Source organism: Alligator mississippiensis, chromosome 1, assembly GCF_030867095.1.
Source record: "Alligator mississippiensis isolate rAllMis1 chromosome 1, rAllMis1, whole genome shotgun sequence".
In the NCBI taxonomy this organism is placed as follows: Eukaryota; Metazoa; Chordata; order Crocodylia; family Alligatoridae; genus Alligator; species Alligator mississippiensis.
In genome coordinates, this window is record NC_081824.1 from 297,893,347 (window position 1) to 297,913,658 (window position 20,312).

General features: G+C 38.4%; 1 protein-coding gene across 1 annotated transcript in view; it reads right to left on the reverse strand.

Annotated features, from left to right (window-relative positions):
- The window catches only part of DSCAM (DS cell adhesion molecule), a 717,333-nt gene extending 697,235 nt beyond the window's left edge, over positions 1-20,098 (reverse strand). The window contains exon 1 of the mRNA XM_059720751.1: positions 19,576-20,098. Within this exon, the coding sequence (XP_059576734.1) occupies positions 19,576-19,618 (43 nt within the window). The 5' untranslated portion in view covers positions 19,619-20,098. The remainder of the gene's footprint in view (positions 1-19,575) is intronic.
- Between the last annotated feature and the right edge of the window lie 214 nt (positions 20,099-20,312).

Consider the following 20,312-nt stretch of genomic DNA (forward strand, 5'->3'; position numbering starts at 1 on the left):
TAGTTGGGATGTATGGTTATCCCCATTACAGAGATTGGGAACCAAGGTGCAGTGACAAAAGGCTTCTTTGCAAAGGGAAACAGCATAGACTATCTGGGTCCAAATCCTACATTCCCTCTGAGACACCTAAATATGATCCTATACCATCCTGCTCAAATTCCTGGAAACTTATTAATACAAAAAGTGGGTGAGTTCATCTCCACCTCTCAGCAAGAGGAGGCTTCAGCCTCAGCAAGAGGAGGCTGAGGGGGCACCTGGTGGCTGCCTACAAGCTCATCAGGGGAGATCGACAGCAAATAGGTAGAGCCCTTTTCTCCCCAGCACCACCTGGGGTGATAAGGAACAATGGTCATAAGCTGATGGAGAATAGGTTTAGGTTGGAGATCAGCAGGCAATATTTTACAGTTAGGGTGGCCAAAATCTAGAACCAACTTCCCAGGGAAATGGTCCTCGCCCCTACCTTGGGCAAATTCAAGAGGAGGTTGGATGATCACCTTTCTGGGGTCTTGTGAACCCAGCATTCATTCCTGACTGTGGCAGGGGTCAGGCTAGATGATCTGTTCAGGTCCCTCCTGACCCTAGCTACTATGAAACTTTGTGATACAGCCTAAAGACCAAGAAGAAGGCATGCTACAAAAGTTGACATATTAACATTTTGAGCAGTATGCAGTAGGATTACATAGAGGTGCCTTAAAGATGAAATAAGATTTGGGTCCTAGTCTGCAGTAACTCAATAAGGATTCCCAGTGTGCACATTTTCTACACCAAGGACACATCTAGACAAGTGGGAATGTGCATTCCCCCTGGGACTCCTACAGCAGGAATCCTGGCTGGCAGCCAAAGCATGGCTCCAAGTCAATCAGACTCCCATTTTAGGCAGTGCACACTGCCGTCACATGCAGTACCTTGCTTTTCTGGGGGGGATGGGTTTTTTTTACCCCAGGATCTCCCAGTGTCAAAAAAAAAAATCCCTGCGCTGCAAAATAGGAGTGTGGGGAATGCCTGCATGTGTGGTATGTGGCATTGCAGATGGGTCTGCAGAGCCACATACTGCACATCCACGCTCATCTGGCCAACCCCAAGTGGGCTTTTACACTGTTGAACTTAAGCTATTTTGGAAATGGATTAAGCTAAAAAACATATATGGACATTCGTAGTCCCAAATAAGAGCAGCCACATGGAGTCTTAATAGTGAAATGGCTACTGCACTTAAATTTCATACCCTAGCTTATTTCTCAAAAAACTTCCCCAGTTACACAAACATTTAATAAGTGGTTTGCTGAAGGTCTGGCAAGTTTGAGAGCTTGCCTGTATGGGTACAGGCATGGAAGTTAATTGAAAGTAAGCTTTTAAAGGTTTTTTTAATTAGCTAAACAGCATTAAATAACTGTATATGTGCCTATTCAGAGTTGAAGTGGCCTTAATTTGCTTCAGTCCTTCACTTTCACAGGGAATTCTCTACACAAAGTTTTGATGCTTCAAACATATGAGGATAGGGAAAAAAACTGAACACCCAGTGTGCTCAAAGGGTGAGCACATTATACTGCTAGAAAGGTGCCTATATAGCTATAGCTTATTTCTGTAAAAAAAAAAAAAAAAGGGAAATATACTCCAGAGATATATGACACTTTTAGACAAAAATAACCTATATCTAACTATGGAGGCATTGTACTATTTTAACTACTTTTGTAGAAAATCACAATTCTAGCCAAAATGTGAAATTAGTGCACAAACTATGTACAGACAAGACCTTACTATGTGTTTCTGGTTTTGCACCTAGCAATAGGTGCCTCCCAGCCCCATCACAGCAGGGGACTAAACGCTAATGAAACAGATAATTTAAAATAAGAATAAAGCCTCTAAACTGAATTTTTTGTGCATTTCTAAAAACAGACAAGTACAGTGAGTATATTTATTTTAATCCTAATATAATTAATAAGTATATTTAAATGTATGGAGTTTCTGTTTGCTTGATTTGTTTTTTATTTTAGGGTTTTATTTTGTACATCTCTGCTAATGTTATCGACTGCCCATGGATTTTCTCATGTTAGCAGTATGATAAAAGCTAAATCAAATATCTGTTATATGGTTCTGTACTGTAAACGACAGATCATAAAGGTGCTATTGATCAGGAAGACCTTAATTAAAATTTGTATTCTTTAGTCTCTCTCTGTTTTGACATATACTTGTTAATAAAATGTATCATTTACCTTACAGGCAGAATTGTTTTATGGACAACCTGAAGGAGTTAAATCAGATTTTATATAAGCTCTAAAATTCTTTAGCAGCTTCCAAGGCAAACCATGGTGGACAAAAAAAGGACCTAAGGTCCCCACTGCCTTGCTCTACCTTTCTGCACCTGGTGTACAATAGCGGAAGATCCCCCTAGACAAAACTTGGCATCTTTTTGTCCAATCTGTCCCACATTTCTCCTGGGAGGAAGTTCAGTGGGGTTCTCACAGTAAAAGTGGATTTGGCAACGTAGAATGGAAACAAATGTCGGACTTTAATTACAGGCTAGAGCAAAAAGTAACCATCCCCTTATCTGCAAACCTATCAAAATGCATGCATCCTATGACAGTTCAGCAACAGCTACTAGAAGCCATCACTGCTGCCTACCAATTATTCCACTCCCCAAAAGTTAGTCAATTGAAGTGTTTTAAAATAAATTTTATAATTGTGTGCTAAAACTAACTTTAAATGCTGATTATATCATCTTTATTTTTTTATTCATTAAGGGTTAAACACAGAAAAACACATGCACAATATGCTTGAAACCCATCAGCCAAGGAAAAGCAAACAAGAAATACAGCTACATGTTAATCTTTTAACTGTACTGGGTTTATGGATTCAGAGTGTTCCGTGTTCTCCTCTCTCTAGACATTATCTCTGGCAGTTAACATGCAAAAACAAACCTTGATCAAACAAAAGGAAGTGGGAAGAAACAAAAAGACCCTAACACAATACGAGAACAAATTGTTCTTCAAGAAAAAATCATATGAACTGAAACACTGCTTTGGAATGGGAAATATTATTATCAGGAATTGCAAATTCAGAAAAGGAAGGAGTAAAAAGGGGATTTAGCAATATCCCAACATTTATTTTTCCTGGTGACTAATGAAAAGGAGAAAATAAATAAATACAGAATTAAAAGAATAAATTTCAGCTTGTGGGAGCCACATTTCAGGTGCTGTTCGAGAAGGCTGGAAACAAAAAGGTTTCTCCACCCTTGTCCAATGTCAAAAAGAATCTATGGTGTTTCTAAAATAGAAAGCATTAGCCACAGGAAAAGGCAAAAGCCTTGTATCAAGCTGCAAACAGGAGCGCTTAAGCACAAGGCATTCAGGCGATGGAAAATGCATTCAGAGCATTTAGCACGGAGGATTAATCGAATTATAATTTAATCATCTGATCAAACACTAATTAGCATAATCACTTGAGGGGAAAAAGCTGCTAGAGGAACAGGCAAAGGAACACCTTGGGCACCCAGCACATTAATGACACAAGATCATGCACAGATGGATTTTTTTTTAATAAAAAGGAAATTTGAGGCTTGCATGCTGAAGAAGCAACTTAAAGGTCTAATCTAGCTTGCACACTATTTCTTAACAGAGAGATATTGTCAGAATTGGATTTGCGCTAGCTACACTTTCTTAATTTGAAGAAAAATAGTATTCACGTAAACAATTATGCACCGGGTTATCAAATGGAGATTTAACTGTGCACATACATTTTATCCCACAGTGCCTCTCATACTCATCCCTGACCACTTTCCCCAGGAGTGCACCACCCAAACTAGCTAACTATAGATCGCCTAGCTGACCTTCAGGGATACAGCAAAGTATTAGTGCCTTGTTACAAACTGTGCGTTTGTAGTAATTGGTCAAAAGCTGATCCTCACTGGCTCAAGGTAAGGGATAAGTGGAGGGGGGAGAGGTACTCTGTAATGTAATAGCTATATTTGATTGTAAAACTACTTCAATTTTAAAAAGTAGAAACAGCAGAGCATTTCCTGAAGCAGAAATCATAAACACACCCATGATGTTTACTCAGCTAATCAAATAACACTCATTTGTATGGAACGTAAGGCTGGGAAAACAAATCCAGACAGACTGGAACTGGGAAAAATATTTTAAAACGTATTTAAAACATATTTTTTTATTGTTCTTTGTTCTTTTTCTGATTAAATATTATATTTATTTTTAGGGCACCTAAAAAGACTTGCTTAGTCTTTTCTAAGAGAAAGTTCTAACAGTTCAGCAAGACTAAAATGTACTAGTGTGAAAGTTTATTATATTTTAATGGTTAAGACCTGCTGGGTAAAATAAATTCCTCGCAGTACAATACAAAGAAAAAGAAGTTAGTGCTACCAATATTTAAAGGTTTCAGACCATAAGGGATAAACTATGAGCTAATTTAAACTGACTTTATCCCTACAAAGGATCTCTACTGATAATCTCTCAGGCTTCTCAGAATAAACTGTACATTAATTAAAACAAACAAACAAAAAAGACAATCAAATATAGTACAGACAAATTTGCCCCAATATTTTTTTTTTTAAATTGGGGAGTGGATTTTAAAATCTATAGCTCAACACATGCAATTTGTGATCACACACAGGAAATCAAGAACATCAAAAACATCCCAAGAACTAAAAGCCATTTCAACAGTATACAGTATATTCAGCTTTAGAAAAATCAAAAGCTGAATCTTTGCATTTCCAAATGAAGTTTCCTCTGTACAGGACACTGGTACAGCTCAACTGACTGGTTCTGCCCCTGTACCTACAGCTGAGAAACAATTCTGTTGCAAACATACCTGGCTTTAAGGGAAGGTGGGGTGGGGGGGGACAAGAGAGAGGAGGAGGGAAAGAGAGTGTGTTCATGGAACAAAATAGAAGAATCCCACTTAATAATTGCAAGATTTCCCAAATTAAAAGTCTAGAAGATTTTAAAATGTCTTGTTTTGGAGTTCAGCTCTTCAGTTAAAACTGACACTTGCTTTTATTAAACGTTAGTTTGAAACAAACTCTGACTCGGAAGACTTTATGCCATGTCATGGCAATCATAAAATATGGTTGGTGATAAGGGGTAATAAGAGGGGAAAAGGAAAGAAAATGGGGAAGGAACAGCTGGCAACGCTGTTTGAGACAACTGCCAAGGTCAGAGATAATGTGGGACATAAACAACAAAAATTTCATCTGCTACTGGCTTGTCGATGCATAGCTATCCATAGCCAGGTGACAGCATCCCCTGCTGGCATAAGCAAGGCAGCTCTATGCTCTGCATTCTGCCTTTTATCCAGGAAGAACTGCTCATATGGTGCCAGGTTGTTTTATATGATAATCAAGTTATTAATCATTTCCCAGTGCTTATGTATTAATTATATGTGATCTTACCATAGTATTTAAAATATAATATAATATAGTATGTTTTACTTTATTTCCTACACTATATATATAAGAATACAATGTTAAGGGCATGTATAATTAATCCATAAGTACTGGAATGATCAACTTAATTATTGTATAATTATTTGCATTTTAAGCAACACTATATTGGCGGCAAGGTCAACTGCTTAAAAGTTAGGAAGTGCCAGATTTAACACTGTTCATGAAAGCTGAATTCTGTGTCTGTGACATGCTATGTGATGACTAAGCGGGGGGTTTGCAGCAAGGTAAATAACTGCATTTGCCTGGCAGCACGTAAAGGCTCTGCTCTTGGAGGATGGATAGGCTGCACACACCATATTCTGAGTGTAGAAGATTTCTGGGGAAGAAATCTCTGCTCTCCTTGGGTGTGTCTACATGTTCATGGATGCACACTAATTATGGCACATTAAGTTCAGTACCTGTACTAACTTAATGTGATACTGCAGAGTAGTGCTGGTGCATGCTGTTTTGTGATGCTAGTCAGTAGACTAATTCTACTGAGCATTAGTGCATTAGCATGGTTTTTGCCTGCCACGCTAATGTTCAGTAGAAAGAATTTACTGCACGTTTAGCACCTCGTGTAGACGTTCCCCCTGAGTTACGGATCTCCTATCCAAAAGGATGTCACCGGAATGTGGTCTGAATGTGTTCTAGGACTTTGGTTTGGAGACTTTTGGGTGGAATCTCTGTCCAGTTCTCTTTTCTTCTCCTGTCCAATCCATGCCTCCAGGTGGCCCCAGGCATTAGTTCAGCATGTGTTATGTTGAAATGGTTACTTTTGCAAGCTTATATATCTCAGTAAGAGTTGAACTGAGTTTCATGGAACAAACAAAGGATACTTTCTTTACTCAATGGCTTTGTCCCTTCTCAGTTTCAAAGGCCTGCAGAAAGCAATGGGGCTGCCTTAGGATCTTCTCACAGAAATGTTACAGCATTGCTATTTTCATTAAGGGTGGATATTAGGTAACACAAACATAGGGATTGCTCCTAGTTCCTGCTGTCATTATTCATTGAGTGAACCAGTTTATGACATTCTTCTCTTCTATAACAATGCATATTGAGAAAACGTACACCTTCTAGAAGCACGTTTCGCTGATGGACTACTTTCAATTACAAAGATCACTGACCTTTTACATGGCTACAACATGGAATTCAGATTTAAATTAGCGATCAGGAGCCATAACATAGCCACAACCACTGGTCTCACACATGATTTAGGAAGAAGGCATTCCAAAGTACATCCCATCCCTGATGAAGTAATCACATGCCAAACTCAGAAAATACCTTAACTGTGCATTCAGCCTTCTTCAAAAGTTCTGCTGCTCATTCAAAAAGATAAAAAGATTTTAAAAAAATATAAGAACTGCCATTTACTGGATCAGACCATAGCATCTATCTTGCCCAGTATCCTGTGTTACAGTGGCAGAGAGGGGATGCTAAAAGGAAGAGTGAACTGTGTATGACCAGGGTGTTTCCCACTGTTCCTCTCTCACTTGCAGCCTCCAGCATTTAAGGTCTAGGAAGGCCTGATTCATAGGCTGGAGCTCCCATGTTCAAGAGCTAGTGATGCCCCTTTCCTCCAAGTATTTGTCCAATCCCTTTTTGAATCTGGCTAAACTGTCACTTTCCACAACATCTGGTGGCAATGCATCCCACATTTTAATTACACAATGTGTGAAAGAGAAATTTATTTGGTACGGTAGAGTTAAAAAGGGAGAGGAGGAGAAAGATATTAACATTCTCTCAATAGTCACTTCAAGTTGTTATGTATTTAAGAGAAAATCCAAACCAGTTTTATTATTAGTTCCATAATATTGGCAGAAGCAAGAAAAAATAAAAATATAATGATGTAATCTATAGCATAGAAGAACTTTGCTAATAGATTTTAAAAAACCTACAGTCTCATCTAGTGAATAAGCTTTTATTTTAAAATGAATAACTCATGCTTTCCTTCTTAGTCATGAAATGCTAAATAGAGTAAAGAAGAGTCTACCAAGAGCCCTTTTTAATGGATACAACACTATCACATGTATATGGGTACTTTATGAACACGTAGGAAGGCAAAGGTTTCTGCCCCAAAAAGCTGAGGTATTTCAGCCTGATCCTCCAAGTTCTTAAATCAGGAAAATGTACTCATTTCCACAACTAGTGCAAAATAAGATCACCTATTATTCCCAAATATTGGGCCACTTTAATCAGTGCCTGTGCTCCTGTGGTCTGGCCCAGTAAATGGCATTTCTTATATCCTTATAACAGTTCCAGTCTCATCTAGAAGAGTATGAAGCAGCCTTATAATCATAGGGTTGGAAGGGACCTCAAGGGTCATCTGGTCCAACCCCTGTATGAATGCAGGAATGTCACTCATAAATCATCCCTGTCCACCACATATCTTGACTCCTCTTGAAAGCCTCCAGTGAAAGCAATTCCACAACTTCCCTGGACAATCTATTCTACTGCCTCATTTTTCCAACACTAAGGAAGTCTTTCCTGAAATCTAATCTAAACCCACTCTGCTTCAGTTTAAAGCCAGTCATGGCATGACTTCTCTGACCAAACAAACCAGCCTTCACAAAGCTACCAAGGCTAACAAATCACACAGAATTTGTGCCTTAAACTAGGGGTCTATTAGGAGGAAAAAAAAAAGATCCCAACAACAGTAAATGTAAGTTCTTATGCTAAACTATAAAAATCCCTAAACCCATCACCACCAGCAAATTCACTTCTTGCCCTTATCTAGAAACACTTCCCTAGGGCACTTTGTTCACAGCCTTGCCTTCCCTCCCAATACCAAATGGAAATAGCAGCACAGCTCTCAGAGCCACCTGCCATCAGTCATTCAGCTCTGAAATTTAGCCTCTGATCTTCTCACCCTTCCTCCTACTTCAATTATAATAGCCTCCCCCCCCCCCCCCGCCATTCCACCTCTGTCACAAGTGCTGCCATTCCCCCTTCATGTCATCCTTTTCCTTCTGTGGAAGCCCTTTACACTGCCCAGCAAGCTTCTTTGGACTTTGGCTGCCCTTTTTGCCTTTCTGCCTTCTCTAACCCAGTTTCCTTCTTTGGCTAGGTATGGATATTCAAAAAGCCCAAGACAGAATTGATCTAAGTTATGCAGTTTTCTGCAAGTGGCATAGTTTAGATTGGTAGCGAACAGAATACATATTTGTCCATGGTGGGGGAGGCAACTCTTAAGCCAGATTCCAACATTTTTAAACCAGTTGGTGTGTGACGAACGTCTGTTCTGTTATATAGACCGGTTTTGTGAGCCAAGTTTCTGTTTCTGGTCACTTATGCCAGTAAAAGTGTAATGTTTGTAACCTGACCTTTGTTTCTCCTCTCTTCCTCCATACTACAACAGTGCTTTCCTGACTTCTATGCCATTTCGAATATTTCCCCAAAGCTGTTCAAACCCCTTTCTGTAAAGGAGAAAGCAAGCAAACAAGAAAGAAGGAAGTCTACAATATCATCCCCAAGTCACTTAGCTAATAGGTTATATTCCCTTTAGCTCCCCATTCTTTCCCTTATTTTGAGTAGAAAGATTGCTTATATAAGCAGGATGGGGCTATGATCTCAGTAGAAGCTTCTGAGTGTATGTGCAGAGTGCAAGTGATAAAGGAAGAAACTGATGTCACTCGGTGCACGCAGCATAACAAAGTATTGCAAGCACACAGATAGAGTGGGAGGAGGGAGGCAGAGACTAAGTACAGACATTCAAAAAGCCCCTGGCACAAGCACTCTAACTATTGCACTTTAAGTAAAGTGCTGTAAGCCTGCCTGCACTAGCCACTGGAGGTACTCCCACATGTCTCCCAGGAGCCTGCCAGAGTGGCACCTTTCCTCAGCCCCCTGCTTCCCCCCACCAGATGGCGACTGCCACATCAGATTGGGGGGGGGGGGGGGTAGGAACCCTAGACCCTTTCTCCACATCCCCCCTGGCCAAGCAGTAGCAGGCTACAGGACTGGGACTGCTGCAGGAAGAGAAACCCTGAACCCCTTCTCTTGTGGCCCTCCTCCTCCAGCTGGGCAGCCCTCCCAGCCAACAGCGAGAGTAGATGAGGAAAGGGAGAGTGAACAGGGTACAACCAGTGTTTTTTCCACTGTTCCTATCTTACTTGCAGCCTCCAATATTTAAGGTCTAGGAAGTTCTAATTCAGAGGCTGTTCTGTGCCCTTAACTCCCATGCTCAATAACTAGTGATGCCAGTTTCCTCCAAGCATTTGTCCAATCCCTTTTTGAATCTGGCTAAACTGTCAGCTCCCACAACATCTGGCAGCAATGAGTTCCACATTTTAATTACACATGACTTCACAGTATCCTCCCTCTCCAGTCTTTGCTCTTCCTCCTGTGCTCCCAATCTCTCTGTGCTAAGCAAGCCATGTCAGCTCATGAGAAAAAAAGCCAGAGAAAAAAAGACTACAGGAAACATGGATCCATGGGGAGAAGGAGAGGGTGAGGCCATGGTGGAGTGGCCTCACAGTGCCTCCAGGACAGTTCCCTGAGGTATATGTAGCCAGCTGGCAGGTACTGATCGTTACGGCTGTGTGAAACTTTGGTAGCCCATTCGATACGGTGGAAATTTGACCTGATTCAGCAGCTGAATCTCTGAATCCAAATCAAATCAGGTGACCCATTAAAAGGTCTGAATTGAATCGGAAGCCTCCAAAATCGATTTGGAAATTCGGAAGGCTTGCAACAAACAGAAACTGAGGAGAGAGAGGGGGATGAGGTGATCTTCCATATATGGAAAAGGCTGAGAGGGGCAGAAAGACTGCTCTGATATTGACATCTGTAGCTGGCCAATAACTGTGATCTTTCTCTGAGTTCCCTTCCAATCACAGTGCTCTGGGGGAGGGACATAGAAACAACATATAAAGCTGTGTCTGAACAGGTTGAGGTGCAGTCTCCCAGAAACCCCTGCACCTATCTCTTTGAAACTTGGCAAGCTTCCTGCCCTGAGAGGAGGCTACCATCCCTGCTGTTTTCATCTGAATCTGCAAACAAATGACAAAGTTATAAGTATTTTAGTGACTCCAAATTATAGTCTATGGCCAAACTTTCAAATCGGCGCCAAATAACCAAATCCAAACTGGCCAAATCGAATTGGGACAGTGATTCGAATCACCAAATCAAATCACTGTCCCTCCAAATCAGCTGAATCTGAATCAAAATTGTATACTTGCTGTTTTGCATAGGCCTACTGGGCAGCATTTTGCATCCCATGCAGCAACCTTCCTTGGGCCAAGGGGTGGGGTGGAGGCAGCAAGTAGGGAAACAAACCAACAGACAGTCATATACCTTATACTTAGAGATTTCCACTGACAGTATTTCCCTCCTTCTCATAGTTCTCATCCTTAGTCTGCTTCTGACTCTCATTTAGATGGGATTTAAGAATATTCTCCTGACTTAGGGTCAAATTCAGTAGCCCAACCCTTACTGCTGCTTTACTGAAGTCCATCCTCAAGGCAGGATTTAGAGTGAGAAACAATGGCCTAGAAATTTTAAATAATTTAATATTTTTATTCACGGCAGCTCTTGTGGCAAAATTTCTGTTTTTCTTGCAGGAAAAAAATAACCTCTCATAAATCATGGCTGATTCTGTTTTCAGCTGTGGAAGATAACATTTAGGAAGAAATCAGAGGGAGAGGACCAGTAATCTCTCATGGCCAAGAAAATCAGGAACAGCAGCTCAGAAAGATCTAGAGCTCACACATCCATTTTTATACTTTGCTTTTCCATTGTCTAAAAGGCACATAATTTACTGTCATTTAAGTGACTGTTAATCCGTATGCTATGCAACTTGAATATTGCAGTGGATATTGTAACAATGTGCAGGATCCTTACAGGTTTCATGTTTCACTTTTATGGCTAACCTGTCAGTTCAGTCTTCAAGACTCAGATGCCTGTGTCCCAAAGACATCTGTTTGGTATTACAGCATGGTGCCCATAAACTGCAAGTAGCCTCAAGTTGGTTAAAATGATGGTTATGATGAAGAAAATTATGAGGAGAGAGCTGAAGCTGTAAAAAGTACAGTAAGGATGCTAAACCCTTTCATCCAAGGCAACCTATATCAAGTTCATTAAGAGTGCGACAACTATAAAATGAAGCAATAGAATGTGCCCCTTGGACACAGGAAAGACAGAAGTCCTTGTTGTGCAGACTTATCAGAAGTCAGTCATTTGCCAAATGCACTAGAAGGAAGATGACTGTTGTAGACAGGACACTTCTGTCTACTTCACCCTTTATAATCACCATACATGCAAGAACGATACACATACACCAAATTATTTAAAGCTCCAATGCAACAGTTTAATTCCAGTAAAATTCTAATGGAAAGATAACAGTGTGATAGTCACCGAGTTAAAAAAAAATACAGGTATAAATGAATGAAAAGAACAACTTTTAATCAGAGCAGTGTGCTACCTCCATAGATCCTGTCTGGCTCTAACTGGATAACCATTAATTTATTAAGGGACCATCTCCCAATTATAAACGTTCTCTAAATTTGGAACAGTCGATAAATTGTAACTTTTATCATTACAAACAGCACTATGCTTTCTAGTCATTTCAAAATGGTTATCTAATAATTCCTAAGAGCTTTATTTATTTTTTACCCTTGGCTAAAATATTTTGTAAAAATCTGCAGTAGTACCGTTTTTCAATATTTGCCAATGCAGTACAAATGGAAATAGCATAATGTAAGACATAAACATCCAGTATGAGATTAATATGTAAATGAGACATCTGTACCTAAATTCAGTTGCTGGAGCCTTTTCTACATACAGTAGTCTCTAAGTAAATATATGTGCCTATAGTTTTCTTCCTGCTGATAATATAGATGTTAGAGTGACAATAGTGTGCTTGGTCTTATTTTAGGTGCCACAGTGCACGTTCAGATGCCTTGAATCATATCTTATTAACATAGACACTCAGCAGCTGCCCTCCCATTTCTTTGCATCTGACTTTGTATCCATCACTAACACATATACGAGTCCAGCTGTAGTCCCATACTCTACAGTGCTCTAGGGTTGCTGAGATCATGTGTGATCTGCCCTTCTCGAACGTTCAGCAGATAGCCTAATCAGTAATTCAGTGCCGTTTGCTGTGCTGCTCTCTCTCCCTGAATTACTAGGAAGCTCCAGGGAGGCTGGTGTTTAGTATGGAGGTGACTCTTTCTCAAAGCCTCTGCATTTAAAAATGGCTTTCTATAAATAGGACTGCTGGCTCACTCTTAAATCTTACTCCCTGCCTTCTGAGTAAAAATAACTTAAATAGGGATGCTGGCAAGACTCGTTAATCTCTGTCATTCTGTCTATCCATTCACTGTCTATCCATTCACTGACTCAATGTCTGTCTCCTTAATATCTATTCTCCCACATCACTATGATATTTATACAGGCAGGTTTGTTTCTGATTATGATTAATCCAAGGCCTTAAAAAGAGGAAAATATTTATTGAGTAATGAAAAATGAATTGAATGGAACTGCTGAAGGTCAGAGTGAAAAAAAAAATCAATGGTAAAAACCACAAGGTAACAAGTACCTGTGGAATATGCGGTTTGCTCTTAAAGAGAATTCTCTTCACTACTGTGGAATATCATGCTGTGAAAGCCTCTTAGAAAGTAGCTTACATTTCATTTGTTGAAAATAGCAAGTTTTAAATGTGGTTCACAGAACTGACCTCATGGGTTCAAAGATTAATGAAATGATATGGCTCTGTAAACAAAGTTAAAAAGAGGGGATTTCTTTTGGGGAATAAAAAGAATGGTAATGTAATCAAGGAAATTGTGTTTTCAACAGGTCAGAGGAAAAATAGAGCACCAATTTTTAAAAGATTTTATCACATCTTGAAATATCCCAAACTAAACTACATTATGAAACAAGTAGTTTAATTGCCCTAACTCACTTATTCAACTTGCTTATGGCAAATAATCAGGATCTTGTAGCCTACAGTTAACTGCCAAACTTGTATTGCTTAAGAGGGTCTCACTGCTTTAAAAAATGAACAACAAAATTATGATGATGGCAGTGGCAGTGTCTACACAAGACACTTCACAGTAGCTCATTACTGCTGCACAGTAATATTGCATGGCACAAAGCATGATGCAACGCTACTGCACAGTAGTGACAAGCTACTGCGCAGTCAGCATCACCTAAAATCCATTTGGTAATGCTACTGAGCAATAACTTCAGTTAATGTGCAGTCATTCAGTACTTATTTATACAGTACTAAATGGCTGCACAATACAGACTGTGTAGTTACCTTCTCATGTAGACATGGGCAGTGACTGTTTAAGGAATAAAATTAATATTCTGCAACTTGAAGAGAGAAAATAAGTTATTATATCTTTTTTCATACAGAAGAAAAAGCAATTTAAGGATTTTTCATTTAATTATACCATAGAAAATACTATATAAAATCAGAACTATTTTTTTCCTCTTAGACATGTATCTTATCTTTAAGAATAGTCAGATCCTGAAGCTTCAGAGGAAAATATAAGATCCCCAATAACAGGCTCAACAACCTGTCTTTAGGAAAAGTTTTTTTGTAACCCATGGTAAATAGTTTCTGGCTAATAAAGTGGATTTACTTATAAATAAAGTTCATCTTAGCTAGTGCTATTGTGAAGGGTGCATGCTATTTTCTAAAATAGAATATGTATATCTCCATCATTGTAGGTTTTGACCATTTATAATATTTAGGCATACATTTCTGATGATCAAGTTCTGTACTCCTGGCCCTGCTATAGACTCATCCTGAACAAAACCAAGGAAAACAAATCGGGTCAATTCCCTTTTTTCCTTCTCTAGCTTTAAAATAAAGCTCCTGTTAGTACCGTATCATAGTATGGTACTCAGAGAACCTTAGATAAAGATTTTAATAAATAAGCCCTAAAGTTAGGTACCCAGTTAAAATAAAAAACTACATTTTTTATAGTTTGGGAAGTTGGCCAGTACTTTCAGAAAGGACATCGTTCAGTACTGTGTTCAATTAAAGCACATACAGTTTTTTTTTAAATCACAATCTACACATTAGCTTCCCATCTCACCGGTCCCTACAAATCCTGAGATTTTAAAATTCCCTTTCATACTGATGTAGAACAACAAGACCTTTCAACATTTTTCACAAATAGGAAAGAGAGCTCTTCCCACCTCCACAAAATAGGGTTGTGGTTAGGGCATTGAATGTCAATTTGGAGACCAAAGTTCAAGTTCAAACCAGGCAGATTAGGAACTTGAAACATGGAAGACTCAGATTTAACTGCCTCAGAAAACTTCAAAAATAAAATTTGCCAAGAAAACCGACTTTTCTTGAAAATATTGAAATTTTGATGAGGAAAAAAATTACTGAAAAAATATGACCCACCTAGTTCTTTTAGACCAAAAAGACCTAATACTGTACCCCCTGAAATAGCTGGATTCTTACCACTTACGTCAATGAACATAACATTAGTCTTCAGGTTCTGCTAACAGTTTACTGTTCTTTGTGGAAACCAAGCTCAGTTCAAACTTGTATACAAATAAACCCTATTGACTTCTTGACATAAATCATTCTTACTCAGTGGTTAGGGGCAGAAATAAAACTGAATAGTGAGTTCTGCAGATTAAAAGCTCAGTGACCAGACACCAAAGGCACAAGGCAATCTGCATACATAAATCCTTCCTTCAGTCACTATCTATTCCCACTACTCTTCTGAAATGTTGCCAAATTTGTGTGGTTTGCTGCCCACTAGTGTTCTGTGACTCTGACTCACATGCAAGCAGGATGTTAGACTATATCAATTTGTATTTGGTGAAGCCAGTCACAAATTTCCAACATGTAGTAATTGGTATATTCTGTAATTATATTGAAAGTATAAAAGAAAGGGGGGTTATTTTAAAATGGAAACATAGGTGGTCAGCATACCAGGTTACAATTAACTAGGAAGCACTTTGTCTGGCTTCCTAGTTAATGCAAATTTCCTCCTGTTCATTCATCGATCAACTCATCATTAATTACTGCAAAGAAGAAATTATCAACATTGATAGTAACAGGTCAAAATGGACCATCAAAATTGACCTCTTCACAAGTATGTTCAGTAACCACATATCAGCACTTACAGTTGCTTAATGTCCTAAAGCAAAGATTTTGTTGCTCAAATCCTATCTTAATAGCATACAGTATGTATTCAAAACCCTTTGGGAGGGGATGGGTTGAAGGTCCAATTTATTTTAGCGAAGGTATGAGAAAAAATCTTGTTTTTTTTTACAAAATGGACTTTCCACTGCTCTGTAGTAATGCTGGCCACTTATTCTTGTGAAAATTATCTCTACCTTCATTCTGCCTTGCTACAGTTCAGCTACTTTCTCTGCTTCCTCCCCATCCCTTCCCAAATGTATGGTCTGGCTCGTCTTCTATTTACAGTCTTCTGATATACAAGTAAAAACTACACTAATCTATAAAAGGTGGCATATACACCCTAGGTATGAATGCAAAATTAAAATAATTTTAACGGGAATTTATTTTGATTGTCAGATGAACTGTAGTGGGTACATCCTGGTGTTCCAGTGTTGATCTGCTCAAGTCAATGGACCACAAGCACATAAGAGATGTATTGGAAGAGAAGTCTGTAAATGGGTTCAGCCTATCTATGTTACATATTAGACATATTCTAGTATGTAATACATAGATATGCAGACTACCAGATTCTATTAAATATTGTAACAATACCAATATTCAAATGCACAGAGAAGCAGTATTTCTAGCAATTCATGTCAAATAAGCTAATACATAACAACAAAAATGCAGGAATTCTGAAACGGCTATTCTTCTCTTTTTCTTTTATTTTTCCATGTAGTAATCAATAGTAATATGTCTATACACTTTCTGACATACCTGAAATAGATTTTCTTCATTCACATGATTCCTTTTACTATTTCTTGCTTCTAAAGCAGTTACCCAAAAGAAAAATCCCCAAAGTGTGTTGCTCAGAGTTGTAACTACAGGACTTGCAGTAACAACACTGGGAGTCACACAAGCAAATTCACTTCTTTAAAAGCGTACCCCTATCCTCATACCATGTACTTTGTTTCTGGTTAACATTCTTATCTATATTTAAAGAATTCAATACTTTAAGAATTGAAAGCCTTTTTAAAAAAAAGAGGGTTTGAGGGAGGGAATAACGAGGCAGGAACAAACCATTTGTCTCAGGAGTCCTCTTATTGCAGCATGGCAATATTTTATTTCATCAAAAAGTTATTTATTTTACAGGTATTAAGCCTATACAACAACATGGCCATTTATTGTGATGAGACAGATTTGTGTTGAGAGATTGCAGAGAGAGGTGAGGCCCAATCCTGCAGTCTTTATTCAAGTGGCTTCCACTGTCTCCAATAGTTTTGACTGATAGGAAAACTGCAGGATTGACTCCCATGGGATGTGTGTGTGCGTGTGTGTGGATTGACTTCCATGGGAATAGGAATGGGGGGGAGGGGGGAAGTGTGTGTGTGCGCGCATGATTTTAAGTAGAAAGAAAAGGAAAACCATGAACAATTTAATATGCCAGACAAGACGTGTTTAATTTTAACTTTTTAATATATCTAAACATAATTAGATACTCCTCTAGCCCCATCACATGTGTATGATTTAAATAGACACAGTCTAGTTCCCAAGGGAGTTCTGAAAGGCAGAAGGTAACAGCAATGACAGAAGTCAAGCTTCAATGGCTATTCTTTATATACACACAGTCATAAAGGGAGTGCTACATATTGCACAAGAAAACACATTTGGGGGCAAATAAATATTTGGGAAATATTTGTTTATATACACTGTATTTCAAAAAGAAACGTATCTGATTCCATTAAAGTTTTAATATTTTCATGTTATCATCAATATCTCACCAAAATCATATAGCAGTATCATATACCATGAGAATAATGTATACTAAAGCAATATATCTAGAAGCACTAAACAACAGCTATTGGAATTTGTGTGTGTTGTTTTGTTTTATACACAACAAGATACCATCATCAGGGAATAATATATATGTTTTTAAAAATACATTCTTTACTATCTTTTATTTAATGCGGTCATCAAAATATCCAGTTTTTAAGTTTTATGAAGATTTACTGAGGAATCCTTAGAGATTTCTAAAATTACAGGCTGAAAAAACTGTGGTTTATATATAAACACTGTGTATATCTTAGTTATTTAGATTTGGGTATGTACACACACAATGTACGTATGAAGGTAAAATCTGAAAAGGTGCAAGTATTTCTAGATTTTATAGTGTTAAACCGGAAAGATTCTCAGAATACATAATTATATTTGATTTTTTCCAAATGTACTGCTATTGAAACTGTGAAATTGCTCCTGACTACATAGTTACCAAGAATAAATAAAAGAAACTGGTTTCCAACCTCATAATTTCAATCTCATAAGGAAAACAAGGTGCTACTATTTTTCTTTAGAATCACAGATTTCTCCCTCCCTACCCACCCCCCACCTGCCTTTCAGTAGTCTGTCTTAAAGATACACAGTCTACATTGTCAGTATAGCAGAGGTAAAATGTATTCATCTCTTCTTTTGAAGGCATACGGTTTCTGGACAAAATCTTATTCATATTTTCTGTGCAAATCCACATTTAAATGAATAGTGCTGATAAAAGAATATACTTTTACAGAGAATCCTCCTATGTAATTAAAAGCAAATCTCTCCCCCAAGGTATCTACCTACAGAGGATACAGAAAAGGTAAAGAGGTCTGCCAAAATAAATAAATAAATAATTCCTTAATGCCAGAACTTGTTGCAAATGTCTTCATGCTGAGAGGATTTCTAAATTTAAAAAAAAAGTTTGGATTTTCTTTGTCTTTTTGCATTATGCAATATATCATACACCGAAACATTTAAGATCACCTTAGACATAGCTTTGTTACTCCTTTTAGGGTTCTTTCCTGAGTACATTAATTCTATGATATACTTTTCTATTCATATTTGACTTGTTTTGTCTGTCCATGTATTTTCCTATCCTGCATAAATCTAAGCAGACGTGAAGGTACCATCATCCAGTATTCATTCCTTACCCTCAGCATAGAGCTTCAATTATTTGTATCTTCCAGGAAAATCTCACACTTTTGCCTGTGCTTTTCTCTCATTCTTCCCCAATAGCAACATTTTTCTATTCTGTCTGCTTTGCCTATTTTGAAAATTGTGTTCTTAAATCTTTCCATTTTAAATGTAAGCATATAATGCATTTAAGGCAGAACTATGTTCTCAATTGAAAATAGGATGGCAATATAATAGAAATAACTGGATTCATGGTACACAGATGAAAAGCAAAAAACAAATTCAGACTCCTATATTTATGAGCATGTTACATAAATGCGTAATTCAGCACACACCTTAACACACAATACATGGTTATTACCTATATATAAGCCCAAATGTTCAAAATATAAAACGTTATCCTCTGTTTAGGAAAACTATCCAAAAACCAATGCAAATGCCTATCTGTTGCAGAACATATAATATTAAAAGGGAAAAAAAGGATTAACTTTGCTTATTTAGCCCATTCTTATTTCTCCTACGTAACTTTAAAAATTGACTGAGTCTTGAACCTTTTTCAGATGATGTAATGCTTATCAGTGCATATTTTTACATAAATGAGTGTGATGAACACATAGCAGGTAACCTTTCAAGGAAATGATGAAGGAAATAATTATTTGTTTTTCCAACAGTAAGTAAAAATTTCATTATTCTGGTTAAATCAAGTCACAATTTAAGCTGAAAAATAGAAAAAGCAAGAAAGAAACAGAATCCAAAAGCCCTTTGAATTCACTCAATAGCCTCAAAAAGATTTATACAGGTTGACAAAACTGTGTACTTTTCTCAGCTATGAGAGACAAATCGACTCCCTCTCTATTTCATCAAGCACAATTTTATACTGAATGAGGCAGATATATACTAACGTAGTTAGGTTATGGGCTGTCACTTTGCTAGGTAAGCTAGTTTAAATGATTACAGAGCAATTCTTCCTTCTCCCCACAGCTGCTAACAACCAGCACAATGCTTTAAACACAAAAGATAAAAATTCAGGCAATTCCCCACAACACCCTTCCCAATTAGCAGAAATTAAATGAATCACAAACTACATGATTATATTGCTCACCATTCAAGATGCTCTGGAACAAGATGATAGCCAATATCCACATGCCCCTGCTCCTTTCTATCCTCCTAGCTCTGTGCTTGGCTTTCCACTCTTTCCCTTGCTTTCTGTTTCCCTATTTGTCAACAGCAAGCTAAGAGAGGAGATCAGTCCAGCTTATTTTGCTGGTAGCTGTGTGGCTGCTTGGAGAATGCGTGCGTGTGCGTGTGTGTCTGATTGTCCTTAAAGCAAGTGATCAGTCTCTCCTTTTGCTTCTGTTCTCCACTGACACTTGCTTACTGGCTTTCTGTTTCAGAAAGATGCAGCTAGAGGAAAAAAGGGAGGCGGGTGCTTGAAGCCCAGGTGTGTCCTTAGCTCAGGGAGACACCAGCAGGTTTGCAGAGGCAGGTCCACAGGTGAAAAAAATCCTCCAATGCAAGCCCAAGATCATCCCTAGTAATATCCAGCCCCGATGGGCAGAAACCAGGCTCCTAATACACCACCCTTCAACCACCACAGCCAGGCAGCAGGCAGGCACATCTCTCCTCTCCTACAGCTGTAATCACATTGATCCCTCTGCTAACCTTCTCTGCCTCTGAGCAGAACACAGGAAAGTATTAACCCTATCACAAGCTTCTGTCAATTGTAGCGCTCTGCAGTCTGAAAGCAGCAGAAAGTATCCATAGTGGAAAAAAACCAAGGCCAACAGAAGAACTGAAATATTATACATTTCAGTAGTTGGCTGAATTACATCCATTTGG